Source organism: Mugil cephalus, chromosome 12 (assembly GCF_022458985.1).
Source record: "Mugil cephalus isolate CIBA_MC_2020 chromosome 12, CIBA_Mcephalus_1.1, whole genome shotgun sequence".
NCBI classification, from domain to species: Eukaryota; Metazoa; Chordata; class Actinopteri; order Mugiliformes; family Mugilidae; genus Mugil; species Mugil cephalus.
The window spans coordinates 22,968,166-22,986,998 of record NC_061781.1 but is presented as its reverse complement, the minus strand read 5'-3'; the positions used below and the strand labels follow the sequence as shown (position 1 = coordinate 22,986,998).

Genomic DNA, 18,833 nt, shown 5'->3' with positions numbered 1-18,833 from the left:
TCAGGTTACTATTATTAGTTATTATTTATTTCACATCTCATCTGCTTCACCTCAGAAAAACTCTTATTTTGTCGTGGAGAGATTTCTAATGTGTGGGGAAGTCTGAGCTGGACTGGACGAAGACGTGTTTTATTTTTCACCTGCAACTCTTAACTCTCATTTCAACTGCTCCCGTGAGAAATAATAAATTCATTTTAGCAATAAAACGGGATTAAGAGCGACTTGTTGAGATGTAGGTTTTTGGGTTTTTGTGTGAGACTTAACGGTCGAGTCGGTGGGATTTTTACATTTGTTATGAGACGTGCGCGCTTGTAGGAATGTCATTATTTTTGAAGAAAAAAAAAAAAGAAAAAGGGAAAGCTGGCCATCTCAATGTTTGCTCTCCAGTAAAGATGTGAGTGTAAGATTAGTCTCCGTTTCTAAGATAATACTCTGCGTACCTCCCTGCATGAGCGGAGTCAAACCTCAGTCATCTCCAACAACAACACTGACATTCCAGGTCTGAAAAGTCCGATCATGTGCTGACAGAATGTGTGGTATTTCTGAAACACACACCAGATCACCATATCTGGTTCAATCATCGCTATGTCAACACTTTGCGCGTCAGTCATGTGGACGAACGAGGCATCGACACTCCCCGCAGTGGGGACGCGAATCTTCATTTACCAGGAAATATATGTGCAAAACTCCAGCAAACATCATCTCCCTGTTGTCTCATATGAATCCCGACTTCACACTTCTGCAGACATGAACGGGCTCAAGACACGGAGCCATTTTTACCAGTCGAAGAGCAAATATACTGAATAATGGGTGGTCACATTTTATTTTAAGAAGGCAAAACTGTGCCACAAATTTGCACAACTTACCAGGTTAAAGCCTTTAAAGTAACTGTGTTTTTATATTTCCAGATAATCGAATGCATACATGACAACCAATCAGCATCCAGCACCAAAGCACAAGAAAAGGAGGGCAGGAAGAAGTTCTTCACTATAAACACTGTGAGCAGACTGACTTCCTCGTTCATGAATGAAATGAAAACTCACAGAGAGTAGCTATTGATTCATGGGATAAAGGGCTGCGCACAGAGATACTGAACACATTTAGCGTGCAGATAAATCAATAACAACTATACAGCAACAGGTAGAAAAGAAGCAGGAGAGATGGACCCTTCAATATAAGCAAACATGCAAGAGAAAGAAAAGAAGCAGACAGAAAATGTTGTACTTGTTTGTGAAGTTTGTCATTCAGTTTATGGTACATCCAGTCATTTAAAATTGAAGAAGCTGCTAGCGTGACTAGCAGCATGGCTAAAAATCTGTTTACGGAACTGAGGTCCCGTGAACAGATTTTTAGTGTCTTTTTAAGCGAGTTTACAGAGAGAAGCTGCAGCGTATGTGTTTCTCACACACAAACCTTCCTCATGCAGCACGTGTCTGTGTTTTAAAATGTACAAATTCACCGTAGCTGGGTTTATATGGAGCCAAATAGTCAGATTACAATCAGTTTAGAAGCCAAAACCGACTGAAAATGCTCCATATAAACACCTCGGTTGGAGTGAACAGGCCCAAACACAGGTAGAATATTTCCTTTATTTCCTTTTCCCAAACCGACTGAAAGTCGTGTAAACGGTGAATCAGAATGAAGTCAGGCTGCGTTCTGTCTGAGCATGCTCAGTCTGGACGTTTCCTCAACCGGAGAGCTTGTTTTTGACATAACTCTGAAAGAACTAGATGTTATCACACACTTAGACGGGAGGAACAAATGGTTCATCAAAAGGTCCATCAAAAATGAATTGATAGACTGAAGAGAGGAACAAATTCAGAAACTTGAAAATCGGCTACTTTAAGGCTAAACAACTCAGCAAAAAGTGGATATGACCCAACAAACCTTCCGAAGTGTGAAAACAATAGCAACTACTACGGTGAATAGTCAGTAATCTGATGAAAACACCATCGATCTGCACACGTCTGTAAAACAACTGCTCTGGTTAGAAGTAGAGGTTCATGTAAACACCAGATCAGAATAAACACGCTGATCTGAGAGAAGAGAGTCTGTATGTGCTCTGGACTGAGCTCACTCCCACAGATAATAACTGCTGTGAATCCCATGTTCCGTCAGCGGTGACTTTGTGGAGGAAACAAAGCCTCGGCTGCTGAGGAGCTGTGGTCTGAGACGAGCTGCGCCTCCGGGAGGATTATCTGGTATTTGTTAGGAGATTTATGATGCAGGTGACTGGCATGAGAAACGAATTCTAGATGCATCACCTGTGTGTTTATTCCTGTCTTTTTCTTTTTTTGTTAAGTCTACCAGGTGCTACAGGACACATAACTGGTTTCATTTCTAAATATATCATTAGCTATTGATTATTATAAGACATTTTTAACTCAGTCCTTCCAGTTTAAGATATTTTGTCTTTGTCCAGGCCTATTTAAAAGATTAACAGTTAATAAAACAGAACAGAGGACAAACGGATGTCAAAAGCAATTTAGATTTATTTTATTTTATTTTTATTTAATAAGTTCCCGCGACCCTCCAGAGGACAAGTACTTGTATTAAATGAATGAATAAATGAGAGACCAAAGTGGTTGTTGGTATAAAACCGTTTCAAATAAAAATCACTAAAAGTACAGCAGTTATTTCAGAAGATCTGAAGTTCTCAACACTAGTATTAAAACAGGTTTGCGTGGCCCCATGTCAGCACTGACTGATGATGTAGAAATCTGGGGACATTTATACCTCGGAGATAAAAAAAATAAATAAACTTTATCAAGATGAAATAAAGAAACAGGGACAATTTCATTTATTTTGACATATTTAAACAATGCACAAAGCAATGCGGCCGGTTACCGTAATACCTGTAGTCTGCGCGCAACATTTTTTCTCATCCATAAAAAGCTAATGTTCTTCTGCCACTTAATTTTTTGGACCTTTCCATCTGTGTAATCAAATACACCAGTATTCAGCATGAACCATTGTACTGCCCAGTCCTACCACTATTGGTTTCTCTTTTCTTTTTTTTGTTGTTTTTTTTGACATACCTAACCATAGTCATCATACTCAACCTCTACTGCTCTCTGGAACCCTGCTGCGCGGAAAACCCAAAAATATCCACTTATGAAAGACGGAAAAATGTTTTGTTACCTCTTCCTCTGATGCCAGTTTGCCAGGATCAACAGCTGAGGACAGGAAGGGTGCGAGTCCTGTGATCTTTTAGCCGCCGTGAAAAAACGGACATAACTTTCTGGTGCTTTCCAGTATTTCCTCTGCACTTTACTGAAAAGTGGAAACACCAGCAGCTGTGAAATCTTTAGGGGCTGTGTTTGTTTTGGGACTTTTTTTTTTTTTTTTTTTATCTACAGACGAGGAAATCCAGCAGAAACCAGGAGCAAACAGCATTACACTTCCCGTACGTGTCCGCACTTATAAAGACCACATGCAAAGCAAGCCCTGGGTATTTATCCTCACTCAACGCGGGATCAAGACTAATTTCCTTCAATAACGCCAGTGGTTGCATGAATCCACCTCCAGCTCTGAGATAATAAACCGGGACTTTAACGTCTTTACGGGTTTTATAACCATCACGTTGGATCGCTGGTTTTCTTAGTTATTCAATAGACTCGCTCTTTGGATTTTCTGGTAAAAATAAATTCCCAATGTTTAATTATGGACAACGCATACAGAGATCAGCCACAACATTAAAACCACTGACAGGAGATGTAAATAACTGTGACCATTGAGATAATTCAGCGTTCTGCTGGGAAACTTTTAGACCTGGTATTCATTCATGTGGATGTTACTTAGACATGTAGCACCCACCTAGACCAGACCAGACCCCCCCAATCCATAGCAATGACACTCCTTGATGGTAGTAACCATCCCCAGGACAAAGAGACAAAAACACAACTCAAAACATTCACTAGATCCCAAACCGATCATGTATCTGTGAGATGTGTTAATGTTGCCAGATGAAACAGGATACACATCCATTCTCCAATGACTCATCCAAAAAAGCAGAAGACGTTTCCCCACTCATCCGAGAAGCTGCTTCAGTTCTGGTCCGCCGTCACAAACACGAAGAGCCGTCCTCTCATCCTCTGACTAATGCACAAACACAATCGGCCGTGTTTATCTCTGTCTGCGTCGCCGTCCTCCCTCCTCCTCTATACGTGCTGCGTGACTCACCGCCGACCTTTTGACCTCCCTCTTACTCAGCGGACGCCTCATCTGACTGCGACACATTTGTTGTTTTTGTTGCAGCGCAGCCCTAATCCCTCCACAATATACGTGCCTCCGAGCACAGAGAAAAAAAAAAAGGCCGGTCGCCGACACCTCCTGCTGCGCCCATTGTCACTGAGTAACGCGCAATTACACATATGGCTGAAGACGTCGTGACTCTTACACAGCCATTAATAAAAAAAATGAATAAAAAAAATTGAGATGAATATGCAGCATGGTTGATGAAGTGTCAACAGTGGCAGGAGAGGCCGATGAGCTGCAGAAGATGCTGTGTCAGTCTGTTTCCCGCTGTCATCAAGGAGTGTCATTGCTGTGGGAGGGGTGGGGGGGGGTCTGGTCTGGTCTGGTCTAGGTGGGGGCTACATGTCTAAGTAACATCCACATGAATGAACACCAGGTCTTAGAAACCTTAGAAAACTGAATTGTCTCAAGATGATCGATGTTATTCACGTCTCCTCTCGGTGGTCATAATGTTATGCCTGATCGGTGTGCGTCTTCAGGAGACAATGGTCTAAGTCTGAAAGTTGTTAATACGCCAGAAGAGGAGGAAGTTGGAAGTTTTTTTTTTCCTTAACCGTTGATGTATTGGATTCATTCAATAGAACGTTTTCAACTTCAACCACAACGATTTTACGATTTTTTCACGAACGTCATTTTAAAATATTTGTCGGAACCTTTCTACCGTCAAGGATTTCAACAACTTTTAACGTCTCCAATACAAACAGTTCACAGAAACTTGTCTTCAAAGACAGTACAAAAAAAAGAGTGTGTTTACTCCAACCGGAGAGAAACGCTCTCATCCAGACGTGGCTATTAATCCAATGGAAAAGTTCCGTCCGTTTGTGCCAGTTTGTTCTGGTTTGATAAATTATACGAGACCTGTTTTTCATTCTGATTGAGCTATTTGTCCTGATTATTAGTTAAATATGTTCACGTGTTTATCAAATCAATTCAAACTTTACTTCTTGGTGTCATACTTTCAACAAGGTGTTGGAAACATTCCTCAGAGAGTTTGGTCCATATTGACGTGATAACATCACACATCTATGATGAGAATCTCCTGTTCCACCACATCTCAAAGGTTCCTCTATTGGATTGAGATCTGGTGACTGTGGAGGCCGTTGGAGCACAGTGAACTCATTGTCATGTTCTAGAAACCAGTTTGAGATGATATGAGCTTTGTGACATGGTGCATTATCCTGCTGGAAGCAGCCGTCAGAAGATGGTCCACTGTGGTCATAAAGGGATGGACATGGTCAGCAACAATACTCAGGGAGGCTGTGGTATTTAAACCATGACCCCCCCATGATTACACCACCACCACCAGCCTGAACCGTTGATACAAGGCAGGATGGATCCAAGCTTTCATGTTGTTTAACTCCAGATTCTGACCCTGAAATCCAGACTCATCAGACCAGGCAACGTTTTTCCAGTCTTCTATTGTCCAGTGTTGGTGAGTCTGTGTGAACTGTAGTCTCAGTTTCATGTTCTTAGCTGACAGGAGTGGCCCCCGGTGTGGTCTTCTGCTGCTGTAGCCCATCTTCTTCTTCAAGGTTGGACGTGTTGTGCGTTCAGAGATGGTATTCTACATTCCTTGGTTGGAACCAGTGGTTATTTGAGTTCCTGTTGCCTTTCTATCATCTCCAACCAGTCTGCACATTCTCCTCTGACCTCTCACATCAACAACTGCTGCTCACTGGAGATTTTCTTTTTTGGGACCATTCTCTGTTAAACCCTAGAGATGGTTGTGAGTGAAAATCCCAGTAGATCAGCAGTTTGTGAAATACTCAGACAAACAACCTTGTTTAAAGTCTCCTAAGTCAGTTTGAACTTCAGCAAGTTGTCTTAACCTTCTCTACATGAATAAATGCATTAAACTGCAGCCATGTGATTGGCTGATTAGATATTTGTGTCAACAAGTGATTGAAGAGGTGTACCTAATAAAGTGGCAAGTGCGATTACAGTTACTGTTAAAAGGTCCAGTAACACGGCAGGACACTGAGGATCCAGGAGGAAACACTGGAGCTAAAAACTAAAAGATTAAAAGACGAGCAGTGTCATGTGATCTTGTCCACTGTTCTTCTTTCTCTGGAGTCAAATTATTCGTCCTTGAACCTGTAAATCTGTTATCTGAGGCGTTAGCCAGAATACTCCTTGTTACTTTTGGAAAGAGATTTATTTTTTTATTTTTTTGGACATTTTACATTTCACAAGTGGCTGTTCATCAGAGAGAAATCAATACCAGAGATGTTTATAGTGTCTGCATGTGTGTGTGTGTGTGTGTGTGTGTGTGTGCGTGTGTGTGTGTGTGTGTGTGGGCTGCTGCCACTTCACGTTGCAGGACGGGTCAGTTTGATGCAGGGGCGACATTCAGAGCGAGGTCAGTGCGTGAAAATCGACCCCCGCGGGGAGAGACCTGTGATTTACACTTCTCATTAGAGCGGACTCATGTGGTTAAACACTGACCCGGGCTTCACGCGCCGCAGACGCAGAGAGAGAGTAGATGAAGAGGGTGAGTATGTGTTAAGGAGAAGCAGAGGCCCGGGAGATGGAGAGGGTGCGAGGAGAGGACAGGAGACAGAGCGGGAGGAGGGATCAGAGCCCCCGAGGCTTCGCGCCAGATGTCAAATTACTCATTTGCTGCTTCGAGGCAGAACCTGGAGCTCTCTAAGAGGCTTTAAGTGGTGAAGACATCAGGTGTCAGTCAGCGCTGTCTTCTGCCCACACACATAGGACTATTAAAAATTCATCACTGGAGGAGCATTCCCTTATAAGAGCATAGCGTTTTGTTTCAAAAAAAGTGGGTCGAGCCAAGCCGGCAATTTGTCCAGATTTAATAAGAAAAGATGACGACGGGAGGAGAGACTGATGAATCTTTCACATTTTTTAATTTTTTTTTTTTGCAGAAAGTTATGCTTGCCGTATTTGAGCTCACAGAGGAATGACTGCATGACTGTGATGCACTTATAATATATGCTGAGCTGTGATAATAGTTTTAAGAGAGTGAGAACTGGCTTACTTTTCATTGGGATAAGTTTAGCTAGATAACTGTGCTGGTGTCTCAAATCTGACTTGGATGAGTTGTTTCCTGATCACCTGGAGAACAATGTTACATGTTACATGATTACTATTAATAGGACGAAACGTGACCCTCCCATGATGGAATATATGACCTCCCAGTTACAGCCAAAAGTGCCTATTAATGAGAAGGTGGACCCCAGTTATTGACTAGTGTTATTATTATCTATTTATCAGCTATTTGACTTATTTTATATTTATGTGTTACTACTTTATTTCTTGTTCTAAATCAGGGACCTTCAACATTTTTCAGGTCTGAAGATGAGATTAATTAGGGACCCCCTACCTACTATGTATATTCTATATTATTATCATTTTGCATTCAATATTAAGCTGTTCATATAATACACACAAAGGCTGAATAGCCTGTAAGTCAGTTCTGGGGAATCTGACAGAGTCAGCGTGTAATATGCAGCCTCCTGATTGGCTCAGCAGCGATGGGGGCGGGGCTTACTGTGAACAGCAGATTGACAGGTCTTCTGCCCCATTGATCCCTTCACTATGATATGCTGGATTCATGCTAATGTGTATTTAAAGAAATTTAAATTTGTGGGGGAAAATTAAATATATATATATATAAAAATGTCTAATCAACCAAGTATTTTGCGTCTCCCCTGCAGAACCCCCTAGGAGTTGGGTGCCCCCTGTTGAAGACCTATGTTCTATGTTCTATGCTCTACCTTTGTACAGATACAACCTAATCTGAAGAGGTTTTCTTATGTGTTTTCTTTTGTGATGTTAATTGCCTGTTAATGTGCATTAAAAGCAATAAAGTTAAAAATAAAACCTGACTTGGCCAAGTCAGAGGCCAGTGAGCTGGTTGTGCAACTCCTCATTGTTGCATTGTGCAAGCTCTTGCGTAACATATACGGTTGACTTACACTGTTGTCTGCGAAGGCTGGTGTTCTTTTAACGGCACTGACAGACAGGCATTGATCAGCACCGGTCAGCCATAACATTAAAACCACTGACAAGGTGTTCTGCTGGGAAACTTTTGGAGCTGGTATTCATTCATGTGGATGTTACTTAGACATGTAACCCCCACCTAGACCAGACCAGACCAGACCAGACTAGACCAGACCAGACCAGGCACCCCATAGCAATGACACAATGACTGCAGCCTGACACAGACACACAAAAAAGGTTTAGGAACAACTCAAAAAAAAGAACATGAAGAACAGCACAAGGTGTTGACCTGGCCTCCAAAATCATCCCAAACTGATCAAGTATCAACCTCTAGTTCCTACAAGGTGCAAACTAACACCAGACAACAAGACACAACGAAGACCTGCACAATGTTGGGAAAGTGGTCATAAAGTTACGCCTGATCGGTGCATGTCCAAGATATAATCCCTGGGATTTCAAAGATGATTGGTTTGGCTCTCTCCGCCTGCTTTCCTGGGAATTATTCCCAGGTTGGATGATTCGACTGCACATGGCGTGCACATTTTAAAACGCAGGGTTGCATTAATATTTTTGTTTTGTTGTTTTTTTTTTTGTTGTTTGTTTAACTTTAACTTCAATCCCCATCACACGTTGGCCAAAAAGTTTACTCATAAGTGAAATCTTTTCAAAATGAACCACGCTGATGTCCCTGTTCAAGCTATTACAGAAATGATAGAAATATATATATATATATTGGCCTGAGACAGAATCAAAATACTTTGAGGTTACAACAGAAATAATTCTGTAAGAGCCGTGAGAAAAGACTAAAAACTCGTGTCTCAGTGCGTGGAGCAAACTGTCCGAGAGTCATTGCAATCTGTGGTCATACATACATAATTTCCTGTGTTACATCTGATACCAAAATACTACCGACAAAAGACAATATCGATATACATCTGAAACATTATGATGGATGTATGACTCAAGATAAAGGCGTGACAGGAGATAACGCGCCGCTATAGTCGAACGGATCTAAGCCGTGATATATATATTTCAGTTTCCTGCAGTGGTTTAAGATAACGTATTTATTGCTCAGATTTGGGGAAGTGCAGCAGGCACCGCATCTGAATCGCTCTTTCACCAGATCGCTTAAAGCAGATACCGATTGAGCATCTTGCATCGCTCCGCCGCCTTCAGAACTCTTTGTTTGCTTGTCTTTGTCAGCTGCCCGTCTGGCATTATGAGAAGCTTGAGTGAGTTGTGATCCAATTAGTCAAATCCAGACTCGGGCGCTAAGGAGTCAGGCTTTTTCCAAGAGTTTCAGGATAACAGTTACACATTAAAGTGTTTTTTTTTTAAATCATAGAGGCCTGAAACAGTTTGATTTCATAAAAAATACCAGAGCCTCACGTGCATTTAAGGTATGAATAAATAAATTATCCTCAGACATATTCCCAGTGCCATGCACGACACACGTCTGAGCTCACGTTTCAAGTTTTCCGTGCATTAGCCTGCATTAAATCTGGAGATATTTAATACTATTTTTATTGCCTCCTCTGACATTTATGGAGCGGCAGATGTATGCATGGATTTACATTTTACAGTGAAATGTCTCTGCAGGTTTTACGGAGAGATGTCTTTTCCAGGATGACATCAGCGAGAGGATAATCCTCGCGTATACATACGCGTTGCTTCTATAAACTGTCGAAACTGGAGCACAAGGTGAACCTAAACACCCGCGGAGGGAGAGAGTCCAGAGGCGGCGTCAGGCCGGGGCTTCGAGAACGAGTCCAAACAAGACATCATGTCCTGTCAAAATATCTTATCTTAATGCCCGATTCCTGCGGTTCTCAGTTCGTCACAACTGGGATGATTTCACGAGAAGGGCTCAGGGTCAACGTAGGACTCACGGGCGGACGTAAAATATTTTTTCAATGATATTAATCACAGCTATCAAGATTTTTTTTTAATGTGATCTTGAAGGGAAATGCCTTGTTATGTATGAAATAACAGTTTATTATTCTTTCACATATCCATCAAGCAGAAACGAAAACATTTATCACTTTTAAGGACATTTTAAGAACATTTAAGGATCATTTTTCAGATTTTTCCTGAAGTTTTGATACTAGATCACTCATCATTCTCAACACGTCTTAATGTCCAGAATATAAAGCATCAACCCGACTGTGGTGGTAGAAAACAATCAGGAGACACTACGTCTGTTTGGCATCCAGAATATAAAGTTTTCATTGATTTTTCCATCCAACAGAGGACGCACAGAATCATGTCTAAGCTCTATTCATTAGTAGACAGATACAGGTCAAACTTTGATCAGCCACAACATTAAAACCGCTGATAGGAGGTACCCATCGGACCAAAAGGTCTGACTGTGTAAGTTTCCCCACAGTTGGTCGAGAGCCTGAAATATTAGCAGAAAAGAAGCTAACAGTGCTACTACTGAGGCCAAAATGACCGGTGTCCCTGCTACATTTAACTATGTTTAAGGTTAAATGCTGGAACTGTCAATTATTTAGCCATGTTTAAATAATTTAGCCATGTTTAGTTTGTTCTGGCAGTTGCACGGCCACCCTACTGTTGCACATAAAAAAATTAATGAATATTTGAATCTGTGTATTATTTTTTATTGAATACAAAATGATATTAATAATGTATATTTATAAACAGCACTAGATCAAGTTTATTATAGAACACATAGTAGGAAGAGGGAACCGACCTAATCTGTCCATCAGTTTCAATGAGTTAATGAGTCACAACAGTTTAGTAGTGATGTGCGATATCACTAGTTTTCCTTTCGATTCGATACTTATATCCCGATACTGATACAGATGTCGATACTTTTAGACATCTACTTGTGTATATGACAATTCTGACTTTTACAATGGACATTTGAGAATGTAATTATGAAAAATGTATTTTATACCTTTGTATAAGAATTAAACAAGCTGCAGAATATCGGACGTCTCTTTAATCAGAGCAATTAAAGACAATCAGTGTAAACAAAAATGAAACCAAGAACAGTGGCTCTGACTCAGATATAATTCTTTTCAGAGACAGAGTTGTCTTCAGGTTAGAACTTGACAGAACTTGAACTTGTGCAACACAGGTCTCATTCTACTTTCTCTATCATTTCCCATTTATATGTTTTTATTAAGAAACAGCAGCATGTTGAAATGATCTAAATGATCTTTTTTTAGTTAGTTTTGTTTAGTTTTATCCATTTATTCTATTTATTGACCATTGATTCCACCGTGTTCCTTGGTATTTTACCTGCTCCATTCTGCTTTTTTTTTGTATCGTATGTGTATTGTGAATCTGAATATGGATGTTGCCATTGATTGTCTCTGATTTTAAGGGTTTCCATCACAGAGGACTGTCTTTTTACCTTTTTTAGAATTGATTGCAGATTCTGTGTCATAAAAGTATTAATATTTCTTCTAAAGATGGACTTGGCATCGATATTTTGGAAAAAAAAACACACATCTAGATCTGAAGTATCGATGTTTATGGATTGATACCTACATCCTTACTGTTCTGGAGGCACAAAGGACACCTACACAATAATAGGAAGGTGGTCTTAATGTTATGCCTGATCGGTGTATATTGTGCGATATGTACCATAACAACACACAACTTAAACCCGACTGTCCCTATTGTATTTAGCCGCATGTTGTGGGTACTGTCACTTCTTTGACGTCAGCTCGTTTGGAAGATCCTCGCTTTGACTTTTCAACCAATAAAAACGAGACGTCCTCCTGAAACGAACATTGTCTTTGCTGTTTGTATTTTTGCACCCAAGCAAAAGTCACAACTTTGCTGTATTGAATTCCGACCTCATAGTATTTGAGTCACTTCCTTTTCTGTCTGTGAGCATGAGCACAGTGAACAAGTCACTCAAGAACCCGAGTGTAACCGAAGCCTGATAATCCCTCACCTGGTCGGGGTTTTACAGCTGTTATGGTTCATCCCGTCTGTCTTTCTCTCTTTCTCCTGGATTTCTTTAGCGCTCGCACGTGACTGAAGTCATTAAAACTGTCTCTGACTGGAAGCTATAATCCTTTCAACTGTGTCTTTACCGGCAACAGTCCCTCACACTCTCCGCTCCCAGACGAGCTGGAAAGATTCTCTTTGTGTCCTTGTGTTTTGGTTTCCGTGCACTAAAACCTCTGTGACCGCGGACAAACTGTGATGCTGTCAGTGATACGAGTCCTGCTTTGATAGACGCACAAAAGTATGTCGCTCTCTCCTTCAGTCCTCAGTCAGTCATGTGCACAATGAGACACTCAGAGACAGATGTGGAGCATCCGTGAATCCATGAATGCTTGTGTTTTAAAAAACCGTGTCGTACTGTACTTTGAGAACCAGTGACTCACCGAGGTAACGACATAATAATGAGTGGAAAACAGTAACAGTAGTTTAATGTTGGTGGTAGTTGGATGTAGCCTCAGGATTACACAGCATTCAATTTAACCGTAGTGTCTGGAAGAACTTTATTTTAAAGTCTTTTAGTCCCCTCAAAGAAAAGTGCATCTAAATTATTTTATTTTTACATTCAAAAAATACCGTAGCTTTCTTAAAGTGACAACATTCATATTACACAGGCTCAATCTGTGGTCATAAAAAAAAAGTTTCAAATATTTCATCCAAAACTCTCCATAAAATGTTTGATGGTAATATCATAATTCTAACTCTTCTCAAAGGACACATTAGTGCAAACTAAAAAGCAAAAGTTAAAAAGCAACACAGACAAATTGTACTTTTATATTATACACATAGAATTGTTTTGTTAGTTGTGTTACTCAAGTTGAATTTCACATAATGTCACTTTGTACCACAAGTCAAGTCTTCGCTCGGTAACATCTGCCCAGAGACTAATTTCCTTTTTAACTCTATAGTTTCTAACTTGTTATCGGTCACGCTGAAGAACAGGTAGTGAACAAAGAGGGGTGTTTCCACAAGTCTCTGCGACGATGGAGCAAAGTGTAAACTCAGCATGAAACCAGATTAATCAGTAGCCATCTTTTTTTTTATTTTTTAAATGAACCTGATCATCACCTTCAAACTAAGTCTCAACTCCCAACCTGCAACACCCTGAGACTCATTAATTATACTACGAGGTGAATGGAGCATCTACAGGTCTTTATGTGTGTGTGTGTGTGTGTGTGTGTCGCTTTTATATAGCAAAGGGAGGGTTGGAGGAGGAAGCAGTGGGTGGAGGTGAACAATGCCAGTGTAGTACAGTATCACACACACACACACACACACACACACACACACACACACACACATATAAAGACCTGTTTATTTTACCACTGATCTCAGTTTGTTTGACTTGATGCTCATTTCCGCTCTGCACTGTTACTCCGTCTCTGTCTTCCTGTTAAATCTCAGCATCCATGAAGCTACCTCACCCCCCTCCTCACCCCCTCACCCTCTCTTCTTCTTCTTCTCCTCCCCCCCTCACACCTCAGCCTTGAATCAGTAGGAAAGTAGGAGGTGGAGGAAGTGATCCCTAGTTAAGCAGAACTTCTTTCCAGCCCCCCCTCCCCTTTTCTCCCTGTGTGACAGTTTGGAGGACGCCGTCAGCCCCCCTCATGACCCCCCCATCCCTCCCCTCCTATTTCTTCTGCCCTCGGCCCCTCCTCCTGTTTGCCCCCTTCCACCTGACTAGCCAATGGGACCAGACGGGCTTGTCTGGGCATGGAATGAATGGGGTGAGGTGGGGGGATGACCGGGGTGACTGGACAGGACCGAATACCCTGCTCAAACCAGACAGGCACGATGCAGAGAGCCCGGGAGTCGGGTCTAAATTGAGGTTCAGTTTTTAGAAAGTTTGCTCCTTGGACGTTCAGCGGATCGGCTGCACATGGGTGAAGGTTTGGAGTAAACAGGGAACTTAAGAGAGGAGGAGGAGGAGGAGGAGGAGGAGGAGAGACACAGGAAGGAAGACTGTAAACTAAGTGAGGAGGTCTGAGCTGATGTCAGTGTAGCTGGCTCACGGCGTCAGCTCACACACAACACACAACACACAACACACGATGCCGGCGGGAGGACGCAGGTTTTCAGACATGGAGACGTTCGCAGGGATGGAGGACGAGCAAGTGGACGCCACCAGGGGCCGAGCCGGGAGCTGTGTGGAGTTTCACAGCATTAAGGCAAGTTTTTCTCCTGCTTCTGATGAATCAGCATCAAAAAGGTCCTCGTACTTTGTAGAATTTAACATTTTTCTGTTTTGCGTGGGGAGAAGATTTCACACTTTCCCACTTGTTGCAGGATCTAAATGTTGTAGCTCACAGGGAATTATGAGAAAAAGTGAGAAGCATTTTTTAGTAAACAATGAGACATACACACAGATTTTTGTGCGTTGCTCTACAAAAAAAAAAGAATATACGTGTGTGTGACTACGCGTGAGATCAACTGTGGATTATATCATAAAAAAATATAATGTGTAGACATAATATCTGATAAACAGCCCACTTCTACGCACCAAACTGTGCTTCACTGTTCTAAAACTGCACCTTTCATTCGTTTTTAATTGCAATTTCCTGGGAATCGTTATTATTTTTCTGAGAACTAATAATATTAAATTGTTTCCCAGCTCTAATCAGCCAGGTGATGCCGCAACGAAAATACTCTGCAGACTGCAGCGCGTAGGCCACATGTTGAAAAGCTTCTCAAAAAGAGTTTTGTCTCATAACCTTGAGAGTTTTTTTTTTTTTATGCCCATGCAAATCTCCAGATCTCCACAATTCAGCAAAGTGCACATAATGTGTCTTGTTTAGAGGGGTAAGTTCGGCCGTTATTGCGACCACTTCTCCGTGCCTCTGTGAAAGCCAGCAGACCAAAGAGAGATTTGTGCGTGATTGCAAAGGGCTGAGCTGTTTCGAGGACGGCCTGGGCCGAGGAGCCAGATGCTCCGACGGCTTCATGCAGACGACGCAGCCGAACACGATGTTTCTCTGGTTTAGTGACCTCGAAGTCTTGCAACAGGTCTGAGGGAAAACTGAGCGCGACTCTGGGATGTTAACTCATGAGGTTCAACCTGAAAGACTTTTTCCGAGCAGCGTCCTCTGTTCATCAAGGACGTAAGTGCCCTCCAAACTTTCCATAAATTCATCCTCAGGGGCTTGTCTATAAGACGAAGGGTAAATAGTGGAGATTGTGTTTGTGTAAATCTGTTGACAGTCAACCAGAAAAGGTGATTAGATGTTCTGTCCCTACAGAGCGCTGGTAATATTTAGCTTAAGCGGCTGATACGCTGCTGGAGCTGCTCGTTGGACTATCAAAATAAAGCAGTACCTGGTTTAGGCATGTTTTTGGCAAGTCCGGAGCAGATGCTGAATTTATGGAGAGCCCGAACGCTCTCGGAGAGGCCTGTTTTACATCAGCCCTGGCTGCAGTTAACCAGCCGTCTAACTTTACTGCGTCTGTCACTTGGAATCCTTTTGGAAAGAAACAGCGACTGCTGAAATATTTCTGTTTTATTGTTGCGTTTAAATGTTATTTATGGCGGCGGATAAATCATGCACATGGAATAGATTGAGGGCGGAGGGCAGGGGGAGATGAAGGATTCGAACCGATGCGCGTACTTATCGAGTGGTAGATGTGAAGTTGCCCCGCGTCGTAAAAAACACCTGACCTGGTTTAATGGACCTTCTCATCAGCGAGTCAGCAGCAGGTCAGATACGCAAGCTCGTAATCTCCCGCTCTTCGCTTAATAACCCAACTGTCCAGATTCATATGTGAGTAGCCATGAATTTTATATATTGGATTATAGTGACAGTTGTTTTTACAGGGACAGCAGACGTGCACATGTGAGTACAGGAGGAAGTCAGGTGGCAGCACGTGAGGGAGGTGGCCCACAGACTGAGAGGAATGCTGTTTTTGTGCAGCGTGAGACTGTGCACCAGAACCTAGTGTAGGTGGTAAGAATTTCGTGTTACTTACCCTTTTTTTAAAAAATAAAAAGTTAGTGCGGCTAACGTGGAAAAAGGCACATTTGACTCCAGTTCTTAATCATATTTTTGGACAGTGAGGAATGAAATGGGGATGAATCTTTGTAAGCTGCGTTCAGCTCCATCAGGCCCGAGGAAATATAACGTGATGACAGCTGAAACCCAGAGAACTATTTAAAGTGGAGACCAATGTGAAAACATTCACTGGCACTGGTCAGTTTTGAGATTTTAGCCTTTTTATTTATTTTTTTTTTGCCTCTGCAACATGTTTTTTTCAGACTAGATTTCTAGTGGATATATTATATGCAAATCATGTAAAACACGTTTAAACATAACATTGAAAAGACTTTGGAGTGGCTACATATCGTACGTGTCCTTATTTTAATGTACAGTGGGGGAAATAAGTATTTGATCCCCTGCTGAATTTGTAAGTTTGCCCACTTCCATAGAAATGATCAGACTCTGGTTTTTATGGTTGTTTACTGGTTATGGGTATAGACAGAATATCAATCGAAAATGCATAAAAAAAACACACAATCTAAAAGTTATAAATTGTTATGTATTTTATTAAGGGAAATAAGTATTTGATCCCCAACAATTCACTTAGAATTCAGGCTCCTACAGATTGGCTGGTGCGCATGTGGCACACAGCTATGCTCAGTCAACTAATTACCAATACTCCTGATCTTAACTCGTCATGTATATAAAGCACACCTGCTCTAAGAATCAGTTTCTTACATTCCAACTTCTACAGCACCATGGGCAAGACCAAAGAGCTGTCAAAAGATGTCAGGGACAAGATTGTAGACCTGCACAAGGCTGGTATAGGTTACAAAACCATCAGCAAAAGGCTTGGTGAGAAGGTGACAACTACTGGTGCCATTATTCGCAAGTGGAAGACCCATAAAAGGACCATCAACTGTCCTCGGTCTGGAGCTCCCCGCAAAATCTCGCCTCATGGAGTGAGGATGATGATGAGAAAGGTGAGGGAGCAGCCTAAAACAACACGGCAGGAGCTTGTTAATGATCTGGAAGCAGTTGGGACCTCCGTCACCAAGAAAACAGTTGGCAACACACTGCGCCGTTATGGATTGAACTCTTGCAGTGCCCGCAAGGTCCCCCTGCTCAAGAAGGCACATGTACAGGCCCGCCTTAAGTTTGCCAGTGAACATCTAAATGACTCAGAGAAGGCTTGGGAGAAAGTGCTGTGGTCTGACGAAACCAAAGTTGAGCTATTTGGCATTAACTCGACCCGCCGTGTTTGGAGGATGAAAAAACGTGAGTATGACCCAAAGAACACCATACCCACGGTTAAGCATGGAGGTGGAAACATCATGTTTTGGGGCTGTTTTTCAGCAAAGGGTACAGGGCAACTTCACCGCATTATGGGGCCAATGAATGCAGCCATGTACTGTAACATCTTGGACAAAAACCTTCTTTCCTCAGCAAGAACACTGAAGATGCCTCGTGGGTGGGTTTTCCAACATGACAATGACCCAAAACATACTGCCAGGACAACAAAGGAGTGGCTCAAGAAGAAGCATATTAAGGTCATGGAGTGGCCTAGTCAGTCTCCAGACCTTAACCCGATCGAAAACCTGTGGAGTTTCCAAGAGGCAGCCAAGAAACTTGAAGGATTTAGAGACTGTCTGTAAAGATGAATGGGCCAAAATCCCTCCTGCGCTGTGTGCAAACCTGGTGACCAACTACAAGAAACGTCTCATCGCTGTGCTTGCCAACAAAGGTTTCTCTACAAAGTACTGACTTGTGTTGTGCTTGGGGATCAAATACTTATTTCCCTTAATAAAATACATAACAATTTATAACTTTTAGATTGTGTGTTTTTTATTCATTTTCGACTGATATTCTGTCTATACCCATAACCAGTAAACAACCATAAAAACCAGAGTCTGATCATTTCTATGGAAGTGGGCAAACTTACAAATTCAGCAGGGGATCAAATACTTATTTCCCCCACTGTATAGGTCTTCAACAGGGGGTATGCGACCCCTAGGGGGTCCGTGGAGGTACTGCAAGGGGGGGGGTCGCAAAATCTTTGGTTGATTAGACATTTTTTTTATATATATATATATATATTTTTAACATTTCCCCCACGACTTTAAATTTCTTTGAATACACGTTGACATGCATACACCATATTTTAGTAAAGGGATAAATGGAGGAAACGATACAGGAGCTGAATGACTGTTTCACACAGGGCTCTAATGTAAAACCTGAGTCTTAGTCCTGTTGTTTTTATCTTCTGTGTGTTTTATTTGTGTTGTTGTGTGAGGGCCAGGCCTCCCTTGGAAATCTCTGGTTAAATAAAGGCTAATAAATCACTAGTAATACAAAACTATCATGTTATCAGGTGATAAATTGGAATAATACAATATCTCATTTTCTCAAATTCTGGCTTTTCTCATCCTCTGAGCCAGAAATCTCCACTTGAGCCGCACTTACATACACCAGTTTCATCTTATTCCTCTTTTTATTCGAGTGCTCTTTTTTTTCAGATGGTTTTATTAATATGTCGCCCACAGCTTGACATCGTATTCCTATAAACATGGATCTCATGCAGTCAGTCAGTCGGTGAAGTTTGATGGATTAACTATTATATATTCCAGATAAAAACAATGCTTTAGTAGATTAATAGCAACA

The 18,833-nt window shown here is 41.7% G+C and overlaps 1 protein-coding gene across 1 annotated transcript in view; it reads left to right on the top strand.

The window, feature by feature from the left end:
- The first annotated feature begins 14,240 nt into the window (after window positions 1-14,240).
- LOC125017741 (rho GTPase-activating protein 20-like) overlaps window positions 14,241-18,833 on the top strand; it is a 60,116-nt gene continuing 55,523 nt past the window's right edge. Inside the window, exon 1 of the mRNA XM_047601209.1 lies at window positions 14,241-14,372. Coding sequence (XP_047457165.1) covers window positions 14,256-14,372 — 117 coding nt within the window. The 5' untranslated portion in view covers window positions 14,241-14,255. The remainder of the gene's footprint in view (window positions 14,373-18,833) is intronic.